General features: G+C 40.6%; 2 protein-coding genes across 8 annotated transcripts in view; one reads left to right on the forward strand and one right to left on the reverse strand.

The window, feature by feature from the left end:
• Nucleotides 1-12,587, reverse strand: part of MAEA (macrophage erythroblast attacher, E3 ubiquitin ligase) — a 53,955-nt gene extending 41,368 nt beyond the window's left edge. Inside the window, exons 1-2 of one of the 7 annotated variants that reach the window (XM_052780728.1) lie at nucleotides 12,233-12,311; nucleotides 4,521-4,618 (exon numbers count right to left, since the gene is read on the reverse strand). Coding sequence is in view for 3 of the 7 variants with exons in the window: in XM_052780724.1 (XP_052636684.1) it covers nucleotides 12,233-12,301 (69 nt within the window). In the remaining 4 variants the exon portion in view is untranslated. The other 6 variants (XM_052780725.1, XM_052780724.1, XM_052780726.1 and 3 more) reach the window with 6 other exon arrangements.
• A 505-nt stretch (nucleotides 12,588-13,092) lies between these two features.
• CTBP1 (C-terminal binding protein 1) overlaps nucleotides 13,093-27,431 on the forward strand; it is a 247,417-nt gene continuing 233,078 nt past the window's right edge. The window contains exon 1 of the mRNA XM_052780713.1: nucleotides 13,093-13,192. The gene's annotated coding sequence lies outside the window, so the exon portion shown is untranslated. The remainder of the gene's footprint in view (nucleotides 13,193-27,431) is intronic.

Below are 27,431 nucleotides of genomic sequence, written 5' to 3' on the forward strand. Positions count from 1 at the left end.
TCCTCCAGCCATGATGGAGGAAAAGCATTCTGAGTCACAGCTAGAAATCCAGCATTCGTTACCATCATGGCCAACATGTACATCTACTTTATTCAACTAGAATTCAAACTAATAATCAATTGTAATTACAAGAGCTTTATAGACAGATGAGCAACATAAGGAAGATGAAGAAAAGCATCTACAGAATTGAATTTGTGACCTAACAACAAAGGACAACAGAAAGTCTCAATTCTAATTGCCGCCTTTGTCTTTACTGGTAATGTCTTCTCCAAAGCCTTCCTGATGTGTGTGAGACTTACCTGGGGGGAGAGGTACTATTTGCATGTGAAGTCTAAAGCAAGCTGAAGATATACAGGTACATGGGACCAGAAGGGAGGGAGGGAGCTCACCAATGACACTGTAAAGCTCCTATCATCTCTGAAATGTCATAGTGAACAAGGAACGTCCTCAATGACTGAAAAAGCTGAGTTTCTTGTCTCTCTTAAAAAAAGAGAACCTGGAAGATCATGGAAGCTATAGGCTGGTCTGCCTCATCTTAGTTCTTGGGAAAGTTGGGGGGGGGGGGGGAATTCAGATAGAAGCCATTTCCAAGCTCATAAAAGTGACTGGGAATAGCCAGCCTAGATTTGCCATAAGCAAATCAAGTTTGACAACACTGTTTGCTTTCAGTGATGAAGTGACTACCTCTGAATGGCAGGAGTGCACTGGTAGTCTTTCATGCTAAGTTTAGCAAGGTTTTTGATATTGTCTCCCACAGCACCCTTGTAGCCAAACTGGTGAGATGTGGACTGAATGGCTAGAATACAACACAGGTTAGGGACTGACTGGACAGCCAGGCTCAAAGAATAGTGGTCAGTGGTTCAAAAGCTACCTGGTGGCCAATTACAAGTATTACTTGACTCCAAAGGAATGTTATCAGCTCCAACATACATGTCGTCTTCAACCGTCTGCACTATGGAACATAACACACAATCAGAAAGCTCACAGAGGACAACAAATTGGTGGAGTGCTTGATAATGCTGGGTGGCACAGCTGCCATTCAGAAGAAATGACAAACTGGAGAAACACACCAAGAACTTTACGAAATGCAATCAAGGCAAAAACCAGAACCTTGCACCGGCACAAAACCACCTCATCCATTAGCACAGGCTGTGGAATAACTGGCTAGGACCACTTCTGCAGAAAAAGATGTGGTGGCTCTGATGGACAGCAGGTTGGACACGAATCAGCAACAGACTTTTGTGGCAATGAAAGTTAACCACACACCAGGCTGCATTAGCAAGATTAAAGGCAGTGGGTTGAGAGGAGTGATTGTTCTTTGTGCTCAGCACTCACGCAGACTCCTCTGGAACACCGAGTCTGGTTTTAAGGTCACTTCCCACCCCCACCAAAGACGACAAACTGGAAAGAGTCCAGAAGGCTGCCACCACGATGGTTAACTGGTTGGAGGATACAAAATCCAGAGAGAGGCTGAGAGGGGCAGGCTTGTTTCACTTGCAGAAGAGAAGGGAGATGGGAGCGGCACAATCTGATAGAAGTCTTCCACCAGCTAAAGGTGAAGGTCACAGATAAGAGCTAGCCAGACTTTTCTCTGAGTTACAGGGCAAAAAGGAAAGAGGCAGAATTGACAACTGGAAGCAAAGAAAATTCCAGCTGGACATAGGGAAAAAAAATACTTTAACCAGGAGAGTTGGTAAGAACTGAAACAGCAGCCAAGAAAGGTGGTGGAATCTCTACCCCTGGAAACTTTCAGAACTAGGCAGAACCCTGAGCAACTCAAATTAGCTTTGAAGTTAGGCCAGATTCCAGGAGAAGCCTCAACTACACTGTCTGCAGAGGTCCTTTCCTACTTAATTTTATGAATTCATCTAGAAACAGGCTGGATCATAGATCCCCACTGCTAATTTAGACACCAATTCATCTCCACATGAAGATATGAATGGCCATATCATGTAAGACCAAAAGTCCTCCTCTGACAACATCCTTTCTCTGACAACATCCAGAAAGGGGATGGCCCTTGAAAAAAAGGCAAGAACATAAAGTTACTAATCCAAGATAGTCTCTTTGGGCTTCTTGAGCCAGAGGTAGGAGTTTTATAGTAGAAACACCACGGGGTGTTTCTCATCCATGAACTCTGCTGGTTGCTGTTGACCTGTAGAGTTTTAGCACTGCAACATCCTGTGGTGAGATATTTCACAGCTTCATGCATTGTGTGAAGAAACACTCCTTGATTTTTACTTGTCAACTGCTAGCCTAATTTGAACCCCTTTTGTTCTTGTTTTAGAAGCAAAAAAGGGAACATTCACTCTCTCCTATGCCTCTCGTGTCTCTTGAGATTGAAGAGGCTCTTTCTAAACCATTCTTTGAGGAGAGCCGTTCCATATCTCTAATCATTCTTGCCCTTCTGTAGACATTTTCCAGTTCTACTACATCCTTTTTCAGGATGAGGGAAGGGAGAAAATAAGAGTAACTCATACTACTTGAGAGAAGAAGAAACCATGGATTTTCATTGCTATGTAATGAAATTCTCCATTCTTCCCTTCCCAAACACTTCTGTCCTAAGTTTGTCAATATTAACCTGATCATTCCCAGCAAACATTCACTACAACCCCAAGATCCCACTAAGCAATGATGATCATTCCCGTCTCAGTTACTGTGTATATAAGACTACGATTATTTTTCTTTCCACCATACCTAAAAACTGTATCACACTATGCTTGTCTATATTGAATTTCATCTATTTTAATACCCATTCAGTCTTTCACTACTCTTCTCTAATGCTTCACACTTGGGTTGTATCTGTAATACATCTACTATCTTAGTATCATCAAGGTAACTGGATCATCTCAGCACTCACTCTCTCTTCCAGGCTGTTCAAACAGCTGAATATCAGCAGTACTGGCAGAGACACCAGCAGAACCCTAACGCTAACCTTCTTTCATTACAGAGGCTGGCTACTAAATCTTGATGTTTGTTTCTTATCTTGCCCAGTTCCCTACCCATGTAAGGAATTCTGTCTTCTTTCTTTCAAGAGTTCCTGGTAAGGGATATCTCAAAAAAAGCATTCAGTAACACAAATAAACTATCAGCCAAATCCACTGCCACCTCATCACCTCTTTTTTTTTTTTTTTTTTAACATGTAAGTCCAATAAGTTTGCATGGCATGACTTCTTTTTTTTTTTAAAGTCACATTAACTGATATACATTATTCCATATTTAAATAGTCAGGATAGTATTTCTGCATCAATAAGCCATTGGTTGGAAGGGAAAAATCAATTACACGTATTAAGAATCTCTCTAAGATTTTGCTTAAGAATGTAGAAGCACTGAAATGAAGTCTTCTACTTTGTCTTTCTTCCACAGCTATTCAAAAAAATCCTCAGACTACTTCAGCATTTATCAGAGAATTTCCAGAGAATTAAGGGAAGAACTGGACACAGGAGAAAGGGATTTTCCCTAAGCCAAATAAGCTTTTATTGATATATATATAAAAAGTATTACATCCTGCATTTCTACTCCTTTAGAGGTGTAGGACACTAGGCCAAAGCGTAATGGCTACTGTGTGAAACTTTAAATGCCAGCCTGATGTTGCCCACAAGTTTTCCTAACTGGTACACAGTAATACTGAAAGACTGACTTGCACATGTTTCTTTCATAATTAAAGTTTTGTGAAAAACGTAAGCCTTTATCCTCCCACAAGTCTTTAGCCTTACACTAGACCTTTCACACACCAGTTCTCAAACTGATCTGGTCACATCCTACAAAATAGACTAGATTCCTTCTTCACTTATGCAGATTCAAGCCTGAAGAATTCCAAATAAAAATGGAAACTAAAACCCAATCTCTTTCAGACCACAACCTTGATCAGAAAGTTTCTACCCCACAGTGACTGCATATAAGAAACTAGTTCAGATGTAGCAGAAAGCTATACAAACTGGTTTTTACTTTCTATCATTTGGTTGTTGGAAATTATAGACTGAGTGATACTTCACAAAAGTCATCACAATTGAAGGAAAAATTATTTGGTGGTGAAAGTAAGACCATTAATCATTCCCCAGACTCCTGTTAACAGGAATTTTCAGAGGTTTATTTTCTAAAAACTGACTTTCACAGAAGACAGTATAGACAACAGAAACAAGCATCTTTTACATAGGTTTGCAATTCTGTAAAAGAACATCCAATTTCCTCCTGTATTTGCGAGAAAAGTTAATCAGGTCTAACTTGACAGCAGTACCAACTCATATGCAGGGAAGTTTTAATTATATATCCTGACTTTACTGATGTCTGCGTGAATCATCCTTCTTTAGCGTTACAGTCTCCCATGTGAAAGCAACTCATTGCCACTTGAAGTGTAAATTTTTTTAAAACACATACATTGTATATCTTCTCAAATGAACTGAAACATGGGCAGGAGGGAATTTGAAATGGATTTAAAAAAAAAAAAAATCTTTTCAGGTACATGAAGTCAGATAACTAGTGGGAAGAAAAAAAAGTTTCAAGAAAAATAAAATGAGTCCTACCAGATTAGGTGGGGGAAACCATTACAGAAGTATGCTCTCCTGTCAAGGGTCAGAAAAATAATGTACTTCCTCTCCTCAATTGTGTTAGTTTATAACACCTGAAAAGCACCAGAGATTTGTATGAATCTAGAGGTCTGCAAGATAATGCAGTTGAAGACTGTGAGGTATAAATAAGCTTTTTCAAATGCCATATATTGTGCCCTTATATGAAATTAAGCCTAGCCACAGATAGGTAGGAAAAAGAAAGTGAGAAGTGCAGTGATGAAACTGCCTTTCAAAAGAATAGAAGCAAAGACAACTTACTCTACTTTATGCTAGAGGAAAGAGGAAGAATGGGAATATGGAATAAAAATTAAGCATCTCCTAAATAGTTTTAATAAACAGTGTCAAGAAAAGGTAAACCCAGCAAGAAATACCTTTGAGCATTAAGCTGTTTCCTTGAGACTAAATTAGATCACCATGCTCACCTTGAACAAAACAGAAAAGTAGAGGACATCTAGTACACATGATGCCAATTGAAAAATGAGGCAAGGTACAATAAACTATTGCAAGTTTTCCCTCAAACCAATAACAATTAAGCTTTTCCATGCAGAATTACTGAAATTCTGTATTTTTTATACACTTTATTTGTTCCTCTATTAACTCTTGGATTATTTCAGAACCAAGTCAGCACCACTATTTGTCACTGAACTCATCCAAAATGTAAATATCACCACTTATGCACAAAATGAATTCTTCTGATGTGCAGCATTTATCAATCCCTTGAAATAGTAATATTTTTTCCTTGTTCTAGGAAAAAACAGAAAAGGAAAAGAAAGTTAAAAGAAAGGTGAAATAGTATATTTCAGGAATGAGAGGCTTAGAATAATGGCTAGATTTAGATTCAATTAGGTACAAGGATTAATATAAATTCTTGAATACATACAGATCAAAATAGACAAAATAATTTCATAAGCCTAAATGCAGTTGCAGATAATTTAGATTTAAAAAAAAAAAGTTCTTTAAAAACAGTTTCAATGCTTTTGAAGTGTAAAGCCTAGTAGTTTCCGTTGGTTAAAAACATGGCAGTCTTACAACTCAAGACAGTACTGCATATTCTAGAGCAGCTGTGTCTAGAAAGAAAATATCAGTATAATATTCAAAGCTGCTACTTCAATACAGGAGAGAATTAGCAGTGAAAATTCTTGGACTACCCATCTGCTACACACGTACTTACTCAACAGAAGCAATTATAATACTTCAAAATATTATACTTTTACACAAACTGCTAGTAAATTATTACTAAATACATTATGAACTTTTGAACAAGGCTTCCAACAACAAAATTAAGTTCTTTACAAAGCCATTTTACAGTTATATAAAACTGTCTTGCATCCTTATGTAAGCAAATTGACTGCCATTTTAGAGTCTTGTCTAGAGCCACATCTTATAGCTGCCATCTTGGACTCATGCCTCAAAAGAAATTTCTTCACTTTTCTCCTTTTAGTAGAAATATCTGAGTAATAACAAAAACCTAAACATTCCTCCCTGTCCAAAGAAGCGGTCAAGTTGCCAAGCTAAAGTCACACAGCAGGTTTGTGTCCTGAGTAAGTCCCTTCATTTGTTTTGATCCTTCTTTTCCTCCAAATATTTGTTCATTTTAATTACAGTATCACCTCTTTTAAATGAAAGAGTTGTCATCCTCCTGTGTGTTTGTACAGTTCAGACACCATGATACTGGCTGAAGCCTTTAGGCTAGAGATCCCATTTCCAGTCAGATTGCTCCCAAAATAACCTATTCCAGCTGAAGTGACAGCATTTCTCCTAAGAGAAATAACTAAGAATTATTGATTCAGCAGACTTGTATCAGAATTTATGAACAACCAAAGTTCTACTCAATATATTATCTGTTTTACTTTAGTTCTCACTAGTTTACAACTCAAGGTAATCCACAGAGCACTCAAAAAAAGCTGAGGTGAATCAAAAGTAGGTTGTGGAGCAGTTAAGTTACTGGCTATCAAATTTAAATAAGCAATAATGTATTCTAAGTAATCAACTAATATAGTGTATTTCACATTCTGGGTTAGCAAATACTTCCTATATAGTGTATCTCCAGGCTGTAAGCTATGGGAGGCCGAGTGTACAATGAAGGCAGTTTCTTAAGTTTACAGGACTGATGGATTTTGCCAGCATGCCCTTATAGCAAAATACCTATCTGCCAAAACAGTACTTCGCTAAATCTATGGGCCCAAAAGGTGCACTACTATGCTAATATAGGAACTACTGAATTGTAAGACCATGGGAAGAGGTTGAGAGAGAGAAGAAAAATTGACACTGGGTGGTCCACACCATCCAGTAAGAGCTCCTATCACACAAAGTTGTGAAGCATTTTCCTCCTATTACAATTATCTAGCAAATGTTTGAAGCTCATCTTTACCCCCGTTTCCCAGCTCTTGAAAAACATTCACTATGCAAAGAATCAAAGATTTCACAGATATTCTTGCTTTATGTCAACATTTAAAGACCCCAACATGTTAGCTACCACACAAACATATTATTTCTACACCAGAAAACATACACAAACCAAACTCACAAGATGACAGGGCACTGTCCTGTGAAAACACTACAAATCAAGTGTGCTGCAACTGTGAATTGCAACGTCAGGTAGGTAATCACTTTGAAGATACTAACAGGAGGTCTTCTGTAAAATGTATGAGAGTATTTTTCTTGAAGTATTTTCCTACAGCCACAAAATGGAGTACTAATAATCAAACAACATCTCTAGCTCATGGCCACACACTGTTACTTACTGCCTTTTACTGTGTTTTCTTCCTTCGTTAATCCCTCTAGAATGTGTTTTATAGTGAGTGGGCATGGGTGGAAAAGTGACCAACTCCCACAGAAGCCAACTCCTACTTTTGCTACTTTCCAATGTCAAACTTCTTCCGAAATCCCACAGTATCAGATTTTTCTTAAAACAGTGGCACACAGAGCCCGGTGCAGAAGAACAGCAGCAGTACAAAAGACATCATGCTTGTTTGCTGACATGCACACATGATGTGTCGAAACAGGAAGTGCATTATTCAGCAACACACGAATGCTTGGTATGGACATTCAGTGTACACTTGGTGAGTCAGAGCACCCAGTTTGAAGATGGATTTAGCATGATACATGAACGTTCACAATGAGTTACTACAGAGTTGACTGTTATTAATATCCATGTTTAGCTTATTGTGTCAACCTTCTACTTGAAAAGCACTTTACAAATCAGGTAACTATCCAGTGCCATATATATATATATATATTTGTACACTGATGTACTGACAGTGCACTAGATGTTACAAGTTGTTAATTCTCTCCTTCTCAAGTTCTGTGTGAGCCACTTTCACTGAACAACTTTTGCTGCTATATGTTCAAAGTTTTGTCAAAAGTACTCGGTGGCTCATAATATCAAAGTACTAAGCTATGTTAGAAACCAATTTATAGCTAACCTTATGAACAGGGGAAAAAAATAAAGTAGTGCAACCAATTATGCAAAAAATTGATCTTGCACCTTTTCTGCTTCAGCGGGAAAAGAAGTTGACCTGAACTGTTTGACATCTTCATTAGTGACCTAGATGATGGGTCAGAGTGCATCCCCAAGTTTGCAGATGATATAAAACTGGGAAGAGTTGTTAATATGCCAGATGGTTGTGTTGCCATTCATAGGGACCTCAACAGGCTGCAGAAACAAGCAAACAAGAACCTCATGAAATTCAGCAAAGGGAAATGCCAAGTCCTGCACTTCGGAAGGAACAACCACATGCACCAGTACATGCTGGAGACCAACAGCTTGGGAAGCAGCTTTGTAGACTAGAACCTGGGAGTCCTGGTGGACAAGTTGCCCATGAGACAGCAATGTGCCCTTGAAGCAAAGGCGGCCAACATCACCCTGGGCTGCGTTCAGGAAAATTATTGCCAGCAGGTCAATGAAAGTGATCCTTCCCCTCTAGTCAGCATGAGTTAGACCCATCTGCAGTGCTGTGTCCAGTTCTGGGCCTCCAGTACAAGAGAGACATGGACATACCAGAGTGTGTAAAGCAGAAGGCCACAGAGATTACTAACAGATTGGAGCATCTGACATATGAAGAGAAGCTGAGAGAGCTGGGATCATTTAACCTTGAGAAGAAAAGGCTCGGGGGAAGTCTCATCAATGTATATAAATGCCTGATGGGGGAAATAAAGAAGATGAAGCCAGACTACTCTCAGCAGTGCCCAATAAAAGGACAATAGGCAGTGGGCACAAATTGAAATACAGAAAATTCCATGTAAACAAAAGAAAAATTTTTTTTTTTTAATACCATAACAGCAGACAAACACTGGAATGGGTTTACCTAGAGAGACTGGAGTCTCCATCTTGGAGATAATGAAGAACAGTCTGGATGTGGCCCTGAGCAACCTGCTCTAGTTGACCCTGCTTTGAGGGGAGGCTATTGGACTAGACTGCCTCCAGAGGTCCTTTCTAACCTTAGCTATTCTGCAATTCCATGGACTCAGGATAGAAACAACGTACGCTTCGTATAATCCTATTCTCCTGTCTGTCCCCCTCTTTAGCAGTCAGGTAAACATGTATTTCCATGAGAAACTAATATCTTATTAAATCTGCTGCCAGTATTTCCCCTGCCACAGCTGCCAACAAAAGAAGCCAAACAGCAGCTCTGAGAAGGTGCTCAAGTATTCTGCGTTTCTACAGCTTTCCTTTTGATCAGCTGTTTTTTAAAGCGGTTGCAGCCCAGCTAACCCTAAACTGTTCCCAATGAACAGCCCAGACGAGAATATTTTCACAAGTGATCATCTCTGCTTTCAGGTCTTCCACCTTCCACTTTTAGGGTCTTATTCCATATAGTTTGCTAGTTCAGCTTAATAATTATTCACACTTCCAAAGACATGGATGAATTACCTAGCTTCCTGTCATCACTTGTTTATTAGCGTTTCAGCAAAGAACAACAATAACAATGTTCGCATTCATTCGTTTTTAAATTGCCAGCTTTCACATTACATGCTCTCACATGAGACTAGCATAATTCTCTATCAGTAGGCTTTTTAAAAAAAAAAAAAAAAAAAGATTCCACAGCACTTTGGAGGAAGAATAGCTGGCAACCTTCTTGTCCTTGAGAAGGGACTGAAGGGGGGGGGGGAGGAATATTCAAGTATTATTTTGTACACTTAAATAGCTTCCCTAAATTCAGCTGAAGAAGTCTATTTACTTCCCCTGAGCTGAACTGTTGAAGAATGGCTGAAACACTTCCACTCCTGCAGCAACCAGAATTTAGCTATGGAAAAGGGATTTCCCTTTGCAGTTTTAAGCACTCTTTCACATGAAAGGCACTCTGTGGAACATACTGTAAATGTAGAGCTATTACACAACTATTATCTAGTGATGTTGGCATGAGGAAGCTAGAGGGAGGAAACAGGAAGGATATAAATACAAATCTACAATCTTTTATATTTTACTCGCATCAGGGAAAATCACCAGTGTCCAGAGCTCCAAGAGAAATATCTGAGCTACTGTATTGGTTAAAAAACTAAAAATGATATGCATTCATCTCACACAGTGTTTGAATAAACTGGAAATAAAAATTCACAGAGGCTCCGTCCCAGAGAAACTTGTAGGCACCTGCCTCCTAATGAACGAAATGGGAGTTGATATCAACTTACTTTAGTAGACTTTAGCCTTAGTGTTCATTTCTCCCTGCTGCTTTTTCACCTTCACCATTAAAATGTTTTGATATATGACTCACAGTTAAGAACATTTAAGGGGATACTTTCAAAAGATTTGAGCAGACACTGTTCTGGCAGGTTTTTTAAACAATGAAAAACGGTATTAAAAGATTACAGGAACAACCCAGAAGTTGAACAGGTGCTGGGAAGAATCAATAAACAATTGCCTTTGCTAGGAAGTTAAAGAGTTTCAGTGCAAGGGTGTCTCACCCTCTTGCTATTTAGCTTCCCAACTTTACAAACGACATTCCATTCTCTTATGTATATTTTTGTTAAGATATTTCAGGAAAAGAAGAATGCTTGTCGAAATAAAAGAATTAGTCCAAAATATTCTCTACCTTTTAAATGGCTGGCACCTTGACAATTCATCTTAAGCCATAAGCAACAAAACAAAAACTCACTGATCCCCACTGCCTGGAATTTTTCAGGAATGTTAACAAGCAAAGCTGTGATAACAACCGGAATACATCTCAAATGCAGTCTTAAAACGATCTTCTTAACTTTAAATGCCTTCACATTGCTCTGGCTGTGGAAAGTGCTAGAGCGCTCTTTCCAGCTATTTTAAAATTTAAGCCTGATGCTGTCAGCTTTAAAGTACTTCACGACGACAGAAAGAAGCCTTCGTACGTCAAATGGGAACCAACACTTCGCCCTTCTGCTTCTTGGATCTAAGCAAAATGAAGCTAGGAGAGTGGAAAAGGAGGACATGCACAAGAACATGGCTAGAAAGCCTGCAAAACAAACACTGCAAAGAGCACACAGTACTCAGCATGTGAAAGCGCAGCATGATCTCAGCACAACAAAGTTTACTTTGCATAAACATCTTCTATAGATGAAAAAATGTTGATACACTGACATGAGAGGTGTTTAAATAAGCATTTTGCAATAGAGATCCTTCTCCTAGTTCCCTTCCACAGCTATTGCTATTAATGTGGTAGACCTACTGTATATGCAACACAAGACTCCAAACAAAGGTTTCCATTGATTCCTATGAGCATCATCCTTCCAGTTCAACAATTCTTAGAGGCGATGACCTTAACGCTCAGTACCGAGTCCTTCATTTGCTTTACAATACCTAGTTAAAGCCAAAGACCAGCTATGCAGTCTTGGGAAACTACCATCCTTCAGACAGACCCAGTACCTTAACGAACGCTCCACGCTTTTACCAAACCGTAAGTATTTCGCTTATTCGTCTCGACAGGCCTCCAGCCTTTTCCAGTACGTTTGTCCCTGTTTGTATTTTAAGCTCATCTCCATCTTCGGGGGACCGAGACGCCAGGGAACCATATTCTACCACCTCCACTCCCTCCCCTTTAACACGTCTCCTAACAACGCCACGTAGATTCAGCTAATCAGCTGGGACGAGCACCGAAAGCAACCCTCCGTCCTCCCGAGCCATCCCTCATACGCCCCTGAGCCCTCTCCCCCGGCCTGACTCCGTCCCAGCCCTCTCCCCCCCCTCCCCTCACACCCCCCTTCCGACCACAGCTCCGCCTCGCCACGGGGACCCGGCTTCTCCTCTCCCTCCTCGGCCAGCTCCTCCAGCTCTCAACCGCCCTTTCTGTGTCCCTGGCGTGGCCCGGGGGGGGGGACACGACACACACCTCCCCGCTATCACCTCAGGGCACGGAGACACCCGGGGAGAGCGGCATATTCCAGGCACGTCCCTCACCCTCAGCCGAGGGGGAGGGGAGGAGGAGAAGCCGTAGCGGCATAAGCCGAGACGTCAAGGGGAGGAAAACGGGGGACGGGCGGGCAACTGCGTGGTGGGAATCCCTCCCCACCCCCACCCCGCAGCCCCGGGGGCTCCTGAGGCGAGGAAGGGGGGAGGAAGGGGCGAGGGAGGGGGGGAAGGACCGGGGCGCCCGGCTCGCCAAGCCCTCATCTCCCCCTCAGCGCTGCTCCGGCGGGACGCCAGCGGCTTTCCCCCTCTCCTCCGTGCCGGGGGGAGGAGGGGGAGGCTCGGCACCCACCTTGAGAGTGGGATACTCCTGCACCTTCAAAGTCATTGAGAGCTGAGCAGCTGATTCCTGCACCGCCATCTTGGATTAGGCACCAACCTCCTCCCTCCTCCTCCTCCTCCTCCTCCCCCGCCCTCCCCCAGCCCGGACCGGAGGGAGCTACCTACAGCGCGCGCGGCATGACGGGCAATAAAGGCCTTCCTCCGCCCCATCCCTCATGGAGACGGGACGAACCAACGCCGCTCAGCTCCCGACCGCGGCCCGCCCCCTCCACCCCTAGCCGCCGCGGCGGCGTGGTACGCTCCGCGGGACGGTGGTGGCGGAAGAGCAACAAGCCGGGAGAGAAGGTGCCAGCCAATGAAGGCCGCCCTTTCGCACGTTCCGTTCGTGCGCGTTGACACCGCCTTAGAGCTTGAGAAGCCGCGCCTGATTGGGCAGCGATGTGGAAATGGGCGGAGCCGCCCGGATGCGCGGACAAATGAAACGGCATGACGGTAGCGAGATAGGCGGGATTTTGGGGGGTTATGGACATCCGGCCACCCAGTCGCGGTAGAGTCGGCTTTCCTATCGCCCAATCAGAATCTCCGCTGGAGCTCAGTAGGCGGGACCTAAAAGTAAATTTTGACGGTGACTTAAAACGGCCGTTTTAACACCCCCCTGAGGTGTCCGGGAAGGGGAGGGGCGGGACGAGGGGCGGAGCCCGGAGGAGGCGGTGCGGAGCGCGCTTTGATGGGCAGCGTCCTCAGCCAACGCCGTTGCGCCGCTCTGCTGACGGGCAGAGAGCTGCGCGAATGGGTGGCGCGTCTGCGGAGGGCGGGCGGGGCAGCGGCGGCGGCGGCCCGGCGTGTGGCTGTGTGTATATTGGCCGGGGAGGGGAGGGGGCCGCCCCTAGTAAGTTCCGTGGGGAGGAGAGAGTGAGTGAGAGTCAGTGAGGCGGAGGCGGCGGGAAGAGGTTTAAATAGCGGAGACAGCGTGAGTCCCCTTCCCCTCAGGTCCCTCTCCCCGGCGCTGGGCCGTCCTCCGGCGCTCGCCGCCGCTTCTCCCTCAGGCGGGAGGCGCCCGGCGCGGCTTCCCTTCTTCCCTTCCCCAGCCCGCCGCCGAGCTGCCTGCCCTCACCGCTGAGGCGGGGCGGGGGGGTGGGGGGGGGGTGTGTGTCGGGGGAGGGCGGGGGGCGGCCCGGAGCCGCTTCCTCACCGCGGAGGGGAGGCCGCGGCGGCGGCCCCCGCTCCCGGGCGGGCCGGCGCTCTAAGTTTCCCCGGTGTAGACGAGGCGCGGGGCGGGAGCAGCTCCCTCAGCAGCCGGGCCGGTCTCGCCTTCCCCGCGGGGGAGGGGGGTGGGGAAGGGGGGGGGGGGGTGGTGTTGGCTCCTGTTCGGCCCTTGAGGAGTGTGCCCGGCCGGCTGGCAGCTTCTCCCGCCGGCCCAGCGCCCTCCTTCTCCCTCCTCCCCTCCCCGGGCCGGGCGTGCGCGGGCGGTGCAGCCTTGCAGCTCCCTCACGGGGGGGGAGACGTCAACCCCCGCTGCCCTCGCAGTCACGCCGGGGAGCGGAGCTGCCGCTGCTGCTAACTGCTGCCGCCCCCCGCCCTACCTTACCGCCCGCTGCCCGGAGTACCGGCGTGCGCTATAAGTTTAGAGCAGCGGTTTTCAACTTTGGGGGTTTTCCTCTCTCTTTTTTTTTTTTTTTTTTTTTTTTTTGGTTGGTTGGGTTTGCGGGCTGCCAGCTGTATCTGGAGGGAGTTGTGGATCTCTCTGGCTGGTGTAACGCTGCACTCCAAAGGCTCGCTTGTCTTGCTGACCTCTCTTCAGCCCCTGAGGGTGGTCCACGGGAGTTGGTGGTCTGTAAGGTGAAAAGCACTGGTTTAAATGAGCAGTAATTCCTCTGCTGAGCATACGTGAATGTTTCCATATAAAAGGGGGGGGCTGGTCCTGCAGACTGTCTCTACTTGTGCGTCTGAGGGACTAAAAACACTCTTGGAGTATTAATCCTCTGGCCGTTGACATAAAAGCTGCTTTCTTGATAATATGTAGGGTGCAGCGTCTGGAGACTCAGCCGTAACATGTACCCTACATGAAGCTTCTCACTGTGATTTGAGCACCTTAGTGAGACGGAAGGCACTTTGTCAGACCTTGAAGCTGTTGGGTCTGCAACCTAACAGTAAGAAAGTGGAAACGCACTGATCAGGAGCTGTACGTGCAGTGATATAAACTTTTCTTTTGGTGTTGAAGCTGGTGGCAAAAGTTCTGTTTCTCGATGCAGGTGCTTGCCGTTGTCAGCAGATATGTTTCAGGTAGTGTGCTGTTGTGGTTTGAGGCTTTAAAGAGACCCCAAAACCTGTACCATTAATAATCATCGTGGGTTTTGCTGTCCTTTCTAAACTTTGTGGTTATATTATTTCTGGTCTGCAGAAGACTGTAGAAGAATAAACACAAATATTTCCAGGAAGATAAAACACATTTAACTTTCATGGTTTGAAAGAACAAGTCATATTTAACAAGTGTGTTTCTTAGAATAGTTGGTAACATTGTTTATTTTCCACATGCATAGGCTCCCTTGCACTGAGAGCATTTTCTATCCACCACAAAGGGCTGGTGGTAAATAAAGGAAAATGTGTGAAGTCGTGTAGTTGAGTGCTAGATTCTCTTCAGCTTTGGACTGCAAACTATTTACTTGTGTTTACTCTCAGCTGCCCTGACATTCAGTCTGATACTGACCATAATCAGCAAATGTATGCCTACACATAATTTGCCAAGCCCACACCAGGTGCGAAGCCTTTGTTTAAAAAATATATTAGTAAAAATGTTTGTGTTAGTTACACCTGGGATTAACATTCATGTCTAGGCATGATCTTGGGGCCAGATTCTGCAAGAGGATTTGTGTAAGGAGGATTTTGACTCCATTGAGGCTCTGCGCAGGGAACGGTTCACCTGAGCTTGTCAAGTGAAGGACTGAAAACTTAGCTCAGTTTTTGCTGTATCTACAAACATAATTATGTGGCATTGTAAATTCTTCCTGTTGTTCCCGTCTGCCTTAAATATTCCGGAAGCTAATATTTAGAAGGAAATTTGCTGTTCAATATACCATATCATTGATGTTACTGAGCAACTTGAACTTGGCATACTTTAACTCTTCAGGCCTGTGATGCTTATAGGGACTGAAGAAATGTGACTTTCCATGTAATTTACCAAGTCATATATGTATTTGTCCAAAACACTTACTTGCAACAGATGTTTTTTATATGTAATTTCTTAACGGTCCTTTCTGATAATACAGTAGCTAATTTAATGTAACACAAATATTCTATGGATACAGGTTATGTGCTCAAACTGTATCTGTCTTTAAACGGGAGAATTATTGGTGAGGGTTTGTCAGACATTAGTAGCCAAAGTTAAAGGGTTTGCTTAATGGAACAGATGGCCAAGCAACCATCATGTCAGAGAAAACAGCATGTATTCCGTGTATTCTTAGTTTAACACAAGAGGGAGCATGTCTAATCTTTAACCTTTAAATATTGCAACTTCAGAGAGGAAGCTTTAAGTGTTGAGTGTCAACTAATTTATGTTCTAGGCTCCATGTGCAAATATTGATGCAACCTATGCTTATTTCTGGCACGTTTTCAACTTTGGGTTGCAGCTGTTGATTTGTAATATAAATGTTGGCATGATAAATGTGGAGATAAGAACTAAGCTAATGATCTTTTGAACATGTTAAAATCTGTAGTTTCCTGCTGAATTTAACAAAATATTTATGGTTATTGTTATTCCTGGGTATGGTTATTCATATACAGAGGTTGTACTTTGTTCTATAATATTAGGTTAATAAATGTCTTCTGCTTAACCTACCATACAAAGTTATAAAGCCAAGGCTTAATTTAATTAAATTTAGTTTAATTACCAATACAACTTTGCTTTTACAGTTCTTATAAATTCTACTGCTTTATTCTTAAATAGGGAATACAAATTTGGATCTACTAGGAAGGTTTGTGTACTCTATCTTGTTTATTTTTCCTTGTCCCCTAGTGGTGTAAAAGGAAGAATAAAAATCAGCTTCCATTTTGTATATCTTGGCATTGTCCAGTTGAATCATAATCTATTAATGTTTGTCTTCATTTAGTGTCTTATTAATGTGAATTAGCAATTAGTTAAAATTAAGCAGTGCATATAGAATACTCCAAACCTTTAGGAGAACCTTACTCATTTGACAGTATCTTAAAAGTGTTTCTAATAGTCTTCCGCTTTGCTCCAGATTAATGATTAGAGAAAAACATCTGTCTACCATTAAGTATGGCATACAAATTATGTATCTTTCAAAAACATAAATACTCTGTATGTTACTTGGTGGAGCAAAGCAAGAAACCTTAGTGCTCTGCTTCCATGTGCTGAAGAAAACTGCTGTGGATTGAGATTTTACTACACTTGCTACTCTGTCCTCTTTGAGGATATTATAACCTCTGTGCCAGGGTGGCAGAAGTGAATGTGTGTCACCATCATTTCTCATTTATCAGATGAGACTGGCATAAGCCAGTGATATAAACTCCTATATCGAATCAGGTTGGCGCACAGGTTGCCCCACTGGCCAGAAGGGCTCTCTTCTCCTGAGCGGATGGGTGGTGATTGTACTGTCCATCTTATAATGGAGAAGTAGAAACCTTCACTATATTCTTCTGGTGAGTTATGATGTTTGTGAAATATTTAGGATCCTACCTTCGGTCTGTGTTAATTTTTTCTTCTGAATAATGGGAGAAATTTTGGTATTTTTTTAACAACTGCTGTGTACAACATTGACAGAATAAGGTGTTAATATCAAAGCAGCTTGTATTCAAAATATGCCAGGCAGCTGCCTGTGTAAGATAGAAATGCGAGATGACCTGTAGTAATATCAGATACCTTGAGACAGATATTCAGTAAGTGTTATGACTTTTAGAAGATAATGAGGATGAGACAATTCCTACTGGGGAAATGGTTGCTTTACTGAGTTATTTACAGCAACCGAGTATTTTTAATGGATAGCTCCATTTTAATGGATGCTACTTGATTTTATGTAATACATATGAAACAGCACTGCAGAGCCAGAAATTCCTGGAGAGCAGAGGGACACCTTTTGATAAACAAGTGTTGACATACTGAGTTTTGTAAGGATCAAATGAGCTGCCTGTTGTCTTGGCTATTCCATATCAGTCAAAAGGGGTAAAACTTAACGCTTTGGTTTTCTTGCCCAGCAGACTTAGGCCGTTGCACAATTTTTACATTAAATGCATATTTTTACTTTAAAAGAAAGTAATAATATGACTGTATAGTTCTTTTTTTGGTATTGTAACTTTAAGCTTGTAACTGAAGAGTGTGCTAGTGTATCTGGATTATGTAAATAGGCTGGAGAAGTTAGTGTTTTTATTTCTGTATCTGAGAGGAAATTACCAGGAGTGTAAAAAACCCAACAAACAAACAAAACCCCAAACCTCACCAACAAAACCCAGCGATCAACAACAGCAGGAGAGATTGCCCTGATGTGCCACAGCTTAGAGCATCGTTGTAAAGTAGTAATTGCAGATTGAACGCTTTGTTTCCTTATTTTAGCATGATTATAAGGACACTTTCCTTATCAGGGGAAAATGTAGATGCCCTCAGCAATTGAGGTTACAAAGTTGCCATAATGGATTAGAGTTGAGACCTCAGTAGCGGCCATTGTCTGTGCTGAATCAGCTGTGTGAGCAGACAATTTCATATCTCTGTTACTAATCTGGTACCTTTCAGGCAATGCATGTGTGTAAAAGTTATTTAGAAATTATTCCATGTTTACGCAAAGCAGTTTTCAGGTGTCGAAGTATTTATTAATTTGCTGTTATAAAAAAAGGGGAGGGGGGCAAAATTCACAGTGTAGATCAAATTCTTGTGAAATCTCATTTAAAAAAGAAGAGTTGTATTTGCATAAAAAATGGCATGTGGGGACTTAGTGATAAAGTGCCCAGACTCCTGTAACTTTCTGACCGGTCTAAATGGATGTTTTAAAATGCAAAGGGGAGGGGGTTTACCTGTGAGCAATTTTTTGGCCATGAGCAATTTTTTTTTTTCTTTCCGAGTTACAGCCCCCTGAAAAATGGGGGGCTTTAGGAAGAAAGTGCTGACACAGCCTTAACTACAGAGCAGTGCCCTGCGTGCTGCTGTAATAATTGTCCAGGCAGTGTTTTCTGCTTTCCTGCCATTGTGCTTTACATTCCTTTAATCCATTCCGTTTTTAACTTTCTGAAAGTTTGATATTATTTAAAGCCCACGGCGTGCGTGCAAAAGGCAGAGGAGTAAGGTTGTCAGAGTAGCATGGACTTGTTAATCTCAGCCTGATCTTGTCAGTAACAGCAGAGCAGAGGGAGAGGAACTCCGGCTGGGGCAGCGCTCCAAAGGTTTGTCTGTTATTTTTATACCTAAATTACGTCTCAGTAGCAAACTATTCGGTATGCGGAGCGTTGTTCGCGATCTGTAGATTCCGTAGTTGCGAATATGTGTACGTTTAGCCGTGTTGTTTGTTTGCAAGAGAGGAGGTTTGCCTCTGTGTGTGTCGGAGAGAGCGAGTGTGTGTTACGATCGGGGAAACGCTGAAGAAGAAGAAACCCTGTTGGTTCTCCATGCAAATGACCGCTTTGGTTGTAACAAAAGCCTTGATGTTGGGCTTGGAAAAATGATCTGACAGTGTAACAACCCCAGGCCACTTTCGCCATGTTTTTGTTTATTCATGTTTCATTCCGTTTTCCGTAGCTATCTCGCAGATGTTTCCAATTTCACTGTTGTTTTTTTTTTTTTACACCGTTGAGCCTTTTTGGAGTTAGCAAGAAAATGTGTGAAAGAATGTTAACAAAACAGAGAGGTGTTGCAGATGTTTATACTTTAGTTCTTGCGTTGCGCCTGACGATACTGGCAAAGGGATACAGTGCATATGAAGGAACGTAAGAAGCATCTGTTTTAACTACCGAGCTTGTAATTTCGAAATGTGCCCATTGTAACTTGAATATTAACATAAACAGATGAAGTGAGCACGTTCCCGGTACAATGTGGCTAGTCGAGATCTCATTTGTTTGCTACTGTTTCTGAAGAAGAAAAAAAAAAAAGGCGAGGAAGAGCAAGGAAAGGAATATCTGTGACACAACATGTATGCTCCTAGATAAACTCCTGCCATCTCGGAGTGCCTTTAAATATTTGAACAGCTTCTGTTAAGTCAAATAAAATTGGTTACCATGAGAAACAAAAAAGTCTAATAGAATAGTTGAGCACGCTAATGGAAATCTGAATGTAAAATTGTTTCAGAATCATTCAAAGAATTGAATTAGACAGAAAATCTTTTTAATAACAGTCATAGTAACACATTTAAACATTTTAGCTTCTGAGATCCTGGAAAACAACACACACAGTACAGAAATAGCAGAGGTGGATGGTATGTTATCTTACGGTCGCATAAATGGAAATGTAATTGTGTACTAATGATATTAAAATCAGTCTGTTTTTAGGATTTTATGCTTGTTGACTGTATCGAGGCATACACAAATAAAATCTGAAATCTTAAAGGACAATGATTCAATGTCCGGAGCCAGTGGTTAAATCAGATGTGGTAACTATGGTGAGAGGTAAAGTTACTTAGCTTCTCACAGACCATGCATATGTGGATTTCTTTTCGTATAATGGAGATTAAGGAGAAAAGGGTTAGAAAATCTAAAGAGAAATTTTGAGCAGAGGACCTGTAGCCTTGCTCTGGGAATTAACACTGAGGAGGCTTTTAGAACAGAGGCAGGGTGGAAGTAAACACTCCCTTGTAATATATATTGATGATAATTCTAGAAAGGAATCTTTCTGGTTGGGAATATCAACAGCAGCTCATGCATACAGGAATGAAATCAATCCTCTCCATATTAAAATAATCATCCTACTCCAGTGAAACAAACCCAGAACCCAGCATAGATTTTTTACAGTACCAAGCGACGGCATAAAATCAGGTAAAGTCTGATATTCTGAATTAACTCATTCTAGGTTCTTGCAGAATTAAGCGATATTGATTTATTTGGATTGCATAGCATTCCTATTTTTAAGCATGCATATGATAGGTATTTAAGATTTATTTTTTTTTAAACTTCAAAAATAGTGGTCACATGAAGTGGAAAATAAAATCAGCGCTTAGTGCTCTAGCTGGTAAATATTGGGGGAGTTTGAACTGCAGCCAGAGAGACTTTGACCATGTTTCTGATTTTCCTTGAGTTGAGTTTCCTTGAGTTGAGAGGGTTCAGTGTTATCCTGAGCTTTTAAGGGAAGAACTTCAGATTATGCTGATCAGCTCAGAGGGATATGGGAGGATTGTCATGCTTGCACATAAAAGTCATATGTTCTGAGAGAACCACCAGAGATACTAATTAGTGATTAGCTGTTTGGCATATTTAGGAAACAGAAAGCGGAGAGGTCAGGTTTAATTTCCAGTATAGAGGGACCATTTCACTTTAATAGTGAAAAGTACATTCACTATGACAGTGCAGAGATATCTTGGAAGTATGAGGTATGTTCAGCTTTATAGTAACAGAGGTTAAAATGTACTGGGGTTTTGGCAATGTATTAGAAACATCTTTAATAAAATATTTAAAAGTTTTGAGTTTCCCCTCTTCCCTGCCCCCCTGCCCAACATAGTGGTTGAAAAACACTTGCCTTCTGAGAAGCCCGCAGGGGAACTAGTAGTTCAGCATAGCCTAGACTCTTGGTGTTAAAAGTTTTAAGGTGTTTATGGATTTGCTAGGAAACACTTTTAGCTTTTTGTGGGTCATAATCTCACACTTCCCGTTCTCAAGTGTTCTAAAAGTGTGTTGTCAGATACCTGTTCAAGAGACTGCGTTCACTACTACGGTGCAACAGTGTGGGTTAAACCTGTGAATGGAATGTACACTTTTGGATTTCAGGCAAAATCATAAATAGCAGACCCAACAGCAATGTAATTCACATTTGTTACAAATTGTTTTCACAATAGAAATTATCAACTCAAAATTTGTTGATTTTTGTTTTTAAATTGTCATTTCTTGAAAGGTATTAGAAACTCACTAATTGTATTCTGCCCTAAAAGGGAGGAAGAGGAGGAAAAGGAATTCCATTGCTGCTGTTAGTGGACAACATTTTGCTTTTTTTCCTATTGTTGGAGTTGACATTTGTATGGCATGGTACATTGTTATTGCATTAATAATGGATTATTATTTCAGATGAAAATTTTTATTTATATAAAGATTGCTATTTTAGATTGAAGCAGAAAGCTTCCATAAACTAGAGCAAAATTCAGATATAGCTGTTGATGCGTGACAATTCATTTCATTGTTCAATGTATTTTGAAATTGTTTTATCATCCTCCTTTATTAGGATGTACCGTATTTAAGAGCGATATACCTGATATTTCAGGCACAGGATGCTGTACAACCTAATGGATAGAAATAGTGGAATTGGAGCAAATAGTGTTTTCCTTGCTTTGCTATTGGATTAGGCCAAGTCAATTCACCTTTCTGTTTCTGCTTTCCATCTATGGAAGGGTTATAATGGTAATTCCTTTTTAAAGTACTCCAATATCTACTGATGAAATTTCGAGACAAGCAATATTTTGTCTTACAGCAGCACATGTGACCAATGGATGGTAGATACTCACATGATATTTGCATCAAAAGTCATAAAGGGATAAAAAAAATTAAATCACTAGTGATTTGATAATAAAATGTTTCCAGAAGAAAGCTCAGGAATAGCGCTGATGAGGTATTTCCAGACCGTTGTTGCTAATTTAGAAGTTTTTTAGGTAGCTGAGTATCAGCTGGCTAGTTAGTGCCTTGATATTGAACATTGACAGATATCAATCTCTGTTTTAAAATTTTGAACAAAAGATGGGCCTTCATTGATGTGTTTGGCTGTTCTGTTGAGATTCAGCTGGAAGTGTAGTTTCAGCAGCATCTTGGGATGTTGAAAAAAAAAAAAAAAGAACCCTCCATTTCCCCAGTGAGACTATTTACATTAGTATTGGAGAACCCTTGGCCTTCTTGATTAAATTTGTAGATTGCAAACCCAAGAAATGCAAGACTGAGAATTCCAGTGCAAACAGCTATGTTTGTGCTCAATCTCAAACAGCTGAATAGTTTCACTAAAGTCACAGGGTCTACTGAAGTGAATAAGGGTTTTCAGGATTAAGGTTTACGGTATTTATCTTGTTCTTTTTGTGCATGGTCATGGAAATTCTCCAATGCAACGTGAAGTCTGAAGTGTTCTAAGATCTTTGACAGATGATTCTTGCTCTATTTGCGCATCGTATGAAGCTATGTAAATTGGTTTCAGGTGCAGTGTAGGGTATATGGGATAGCTTAATGCTGAAAAGGTGTGAAACAAAGTTTAGAAAGAATTAGAGTGGACTATCAGCCTGTACAAGTTATTCATCACAGTTCATAGTAAAGCTTATCATTTATGACTTGCCAAGGACTGATCAGTTTAATCAGTTGCTGGAGTGGAGCAGTTAAATATTGATGGTAAAATTTAAGAAATCATAGTTTGAAGTACAAATAGCATCTTAAATTTCCACAGTGTCCTTCAGGTGTTGCTTCAATTATCTACTTGTATCTTTATATATAGCAGAGTCAGTATTTTGTTACTGAAGATGGCTATTTGCCGATTTCTATTCTTGGATATAGTTGAAACAGCCCCAAAATATACTTTTATTTTGTTGTTCAAAGAACAAGTTTTTAGAATAGAAAGAACTTTAGAATCTTAAAAACAAATTTCTCCAACAGTTTTCCATTTGACAGGAATATTTTTCTTCATCCAGAGAACAAGCCAATATGGCTTAGTCTGTAAAATTTGTTTATACAATGGTATTTTTTGTCTACACAGTGCCTGGAATATGTCTTAGCATGTAAATAATAGGATAAATAAAAGTTTTTGTATCCAAACAGCTTCTGTTTATAATTCTCAGTAAGAAGTGTGCATGTGGAGAAGGATTCTTTTAGCTTTGAGAAACTGAGTGCATGCTCTGTCTAGTAAATTGCCATTTGTTAGCTTGGTAAGTCTTAGAGCATCAACTACATGACAGCTTCCCTTTAGAACAGTAAAGATTAGATGGGGTTTCTGTGGAAATCATTATAACTTATGCTATGTTGTTAATGTATTTCTCTACCTTTCTCAGATAACTGTGCTTGGGTTTTGTAGAGGAAAGTTAACCAGTGAGAATGGTGTGAACTGGTAATGCCTGTGCAAATTGGAATATCTTCCCTGCATTTTGCAAGGAAATAATGAGTTTGAAAGCCTTTGCATGCCCTTTTTTGTAGATCTTTCATAATTTTCCTGCTTTGCTTCCTGATATGGCTCCAGAAAGAGTACGGCATGACATTTTCTTATATCTCCTCTTAAATCGTAAAATGTATGTGTGCGCCCTCTTCTTTTTTGGTACTTTGTTTATGCTACACTCTGACAGACAAGTAGAGATAGAAGTTGATATTTAAAGTATATATTATTCTAAGTATTTTTAAGCATAGTATCTTTTTTTGAACATCCACTCTTCTTTCACCTTCCATTTCTGCAGGGAGGGTGTGATACCAGTGTCATAGTCATTCTGACTTTTCCGTGTAAGTGATGTGAATTTCGTCTAGTGCAGTTCGTATATCATTCCTCAGGCCCTCTGGTACAAATAGATACGAAAAACAAAGTCCATGATATCCTTCAATGTGAGTGGAGAGAGAAGGTGACCAGTGGAGTTCAGACTGAGAGACACAGTTGAAGAGATATGTTACACTTACGTTGTTGTGCACGGGTTGGTGAGTTTCCCCAAATGCTGGCATAGGAATTAAAGAAAAGATCCTGTTTACTTTTAGCGTCAAAGTATCTGGGAAAGATTCTCTGGAGAAAAAATTGACATTTCCCATTCCACTCAATAACTATGGGACAGAAAATGGATTTTGCAGGTTTTTACCTCCTAGGAAGTCACCTTCAAGAAAGTAAAGATTGTGGTAGAGTCATTGCACCATAAAAGTTAAGCAGATAAAAAAGCTTTATTTAAGATATACTTTATTACTTTCAGCTCTACATTGTTACACTGGTGAAGATGTCAAAAACAAGGTGATGTATTCATCCCTGTAGGAACAATTAAAAATTTAACTTTTCTGATCCTGACGTGACTATATCAAAAGAAACACACTTGCATCCTGATTGTATACCATGGTTTCTGGACCTTATTGATACTTATTCTGAATAAGACTTAATTAAATGTAGGTTAAAATTGTAAAAATTGCTTTTAACTTGAGCGTCTCTGCCCGCCCAGTTAAGGGAAGACTTAACCTGCTAAAAACTTGTATGGAAAAGATTGCCTGCTCCTGCTGTGACTGGGGGGAAGCAGTATAAACCTATAGAGGACGAGAAGTTAGTAGAGTACACAAGTTGTACGAATAGATAGTTTCAAGTTTCTAATTAGCATTGTACAGCAAAATTAGTACGTACATAGATAAGGATGGCAGCTATTTTAAGCACTCTTTAATGTCATTCTGACTTTCGAATGCTTGCATTTGATTTTAAGCTATTTTGTTCTGTATTTGACTACATCTTTACCTCTGTTCCTCATTATTTTTTTCAGTGTTTATGGTTGGTTGACAGTGTTTTGCCTTGCAGTAGTGTGTTCTAAATGTATATATATAATTTTTTTTCCCCTGATTTAGAGCCCATTGGTGATAGCTTTGCCTGCTAGTCACAAGTTTCCTAGAAATGCTAGTAAGATTTTCTGTTCCTTTGGATGTGTTTCTAGACAGAGCAATGCCTGAATTAGGTAAGGAAAAGGCACAGCAGTCTAGTCTCGAGGTGCTTCACAGATTGTGATGGTCCAGATCCATCTTGGGAGAAATGGATAGTCTGTTAGCAAGCCTGAAGATGTAAGCAGGTGTTTTCTGGGTGTAGAGGTATATATAGGATAAAATGCTAAACTGACCCTTCTCCTAGAATATGGGCAGCATGTTCTAATGAAAATGATGAGTACAGTCTTGAAAGCTCCTCAGTGTGTTTATGTTCACTTCTGTCTCAAGAAACAACTTTTTGTCAGCTGTTTTCTATCCCCATGCTTCAATTGTTGTAGCCATTTTTCCATCTTCATAATATTGATGAATCAGAGTATCGTCAGCTGGAGATCCTCAGATTATATCGATGGGGGTAGAGCCATCTACCATCGAGCCATCGAGTGTCTTTTCTAGTGTTTTGAGAAGACGCAATGACATTCTGACACTTGAAAGGTAAGGTTGAAGTGTGCAGAGCACCATGCTATGTATTTCTGCTGTATGTTTTGGGAGTAGTGTGAACACTTGGGCTGGTGTCATTTTCAGGAAGCCACTTGTCTGAGTGACAGCCGTTTCCATAATGTTATTTACTGTGAATTCTGACAATGTCCTAATTAGAAATTAATGTTTGAGAAGAAATGATCTGGATGTGGAACAGTAACTTGTTTAATATCCAGTGTCAATTTTTCAACTCTTCCTTAGAGTACGTCTCCTTCATGATATGTTTAATAGCTTTGTGTTATAAAAAGTGAGTGGTTTTGTATAATCTTAACTGTAACGTTCAGACTGGGATAACTTTGTATCCTGAAAGGTGTTGTCTTAATTTCATCATTTGGCTTTAAACTTTAATTACTAAAACATGTTACCATTTACCATCTTTGTTAGTGAATTCATAGGGGACTTTTTTAGAGGTGCAAGCATTAATTTCTAAGAGTATGCCTGCTGTAGTTTCAGCATTCTTTCCTGAATTTGTAATTGGTATAAAATTGGCCTTAGTTGGCAGTAATCAAGTTTGTGTAGTTCTGGAAGAAGTTCTTGTGTGCATGTGTTGAAGTCCATGAAGCCAAAGTATACCTAAAGTTGCTATGAAAGCTTTTTTTTGAGCCAACAGTTATTTATTGTAAGTATAGAAAGTCTTTTATGTTAGTAGGCTGTTACCCAATGCTAATTGAAAATGACAGTTACTATCGTTGCAAATAGTAACCACTGAATATGTAATAAAAACATCCAAAGCAGCCTATTAACTGCAAAGTGGCTAAAAATATGCAGTGCAGATATGAATTTGTCCCATCATCTTGAGAAGTTAGCCTACAGTAAGGAACCTATTTAGTGATGTGTTTTTCTCTGAAAGTAGCTTTTTTGCTATTAGCAGTCTTTGCATGTGCTTTAGAGCCTTGACATGAAAGGCATGATATAAACAATAGGTATTATAAAGATCAGATAATTTTAATATGATTTTTAAGAGGTATTTGTAGAGTTCTGGCTTAGTGCGCTTTGACAGTAAAAATGTTATATGTTTCATCAGCTTGGGTTTGTAGTAAAATTTTAATTTAGAAATAGTGTTATGCCCAGCTACTTGTCAAAATAATCCATTTCTCTTTATCCTAATGGCTGCATTATTTAGTTTCACTGCCGTGAAAGTTTTACACAGTTTTCAGCCTGATTCAGTGTTTTTTCAAATTGGTGTTCACATTGATGTCAAGACTGACAATAAAAATAGGTCTCATAAAAAGAGTAGGATAAGGCACTAGATTATAATTCAACATTCCATTTTTGTTAGTTGTTCAACTTCTGGATACATACCTCTGGATAGGATAATTAACTCAAGCTTAAATTAAAACTGAATTCAGTGTAAATTTTAAATGAAATAAAATATTGGCACATTAACTATCACTATACAGTAACAAAGAAATTGTCTATTATTATGTGTGTGCTGATTCTCGAAGGAAGAATATAGATCTTTCATAAAACCATTATGAGTAATGAAACTGGTAAATACACAAAGTGAGTAAAAATAAGTGATGTATCAAAGAAGGTGGTTTCCAGTAATATTTTCTTGTCAAGTGCTGTGTATCCCTTAAGCTTTATGGGTGCAGCTTGTCAGTAAAATAAACAAACATCTTGTCCCCCTAGTCTTGCTACCAAAATAAGTAACATTACATTCAACCGAAAATAATTCACATTGTCAAAGACAAACATGCCATGGCAATTGGCAGTCGCATGTCCCAGAGCCGACTTTGTGATGAAGGTTTCCCTCTTCAGCATTGACTCTTGAGTAATTAGGAAGGTTATGCTAAGTAAGCACCAGGGGGAATTTCTGCTACAGTTCTTGTGTGGGAGAAGAATTTGTGATATGGCCAATTGCAAACCCCAGATCCAACAAGAATCTGGAATTTGAATTGACAGGCCAAAAGCTTCCATTG

Source organism: Harpia harpyja, chromosome 2 (genome assembly GCF_026419915.1).
Source record: "Harpia harpyja isolate bHarHar1 chromosome 2, bHarHar1 primary haplotype, whole genome shotgun sequence".
Lineage (NCBI taxonomy): Eukaryota > Metazoa > Chordata > Aves > Accipitriformes > Accipitridae > Harpia > Harpia harpyja.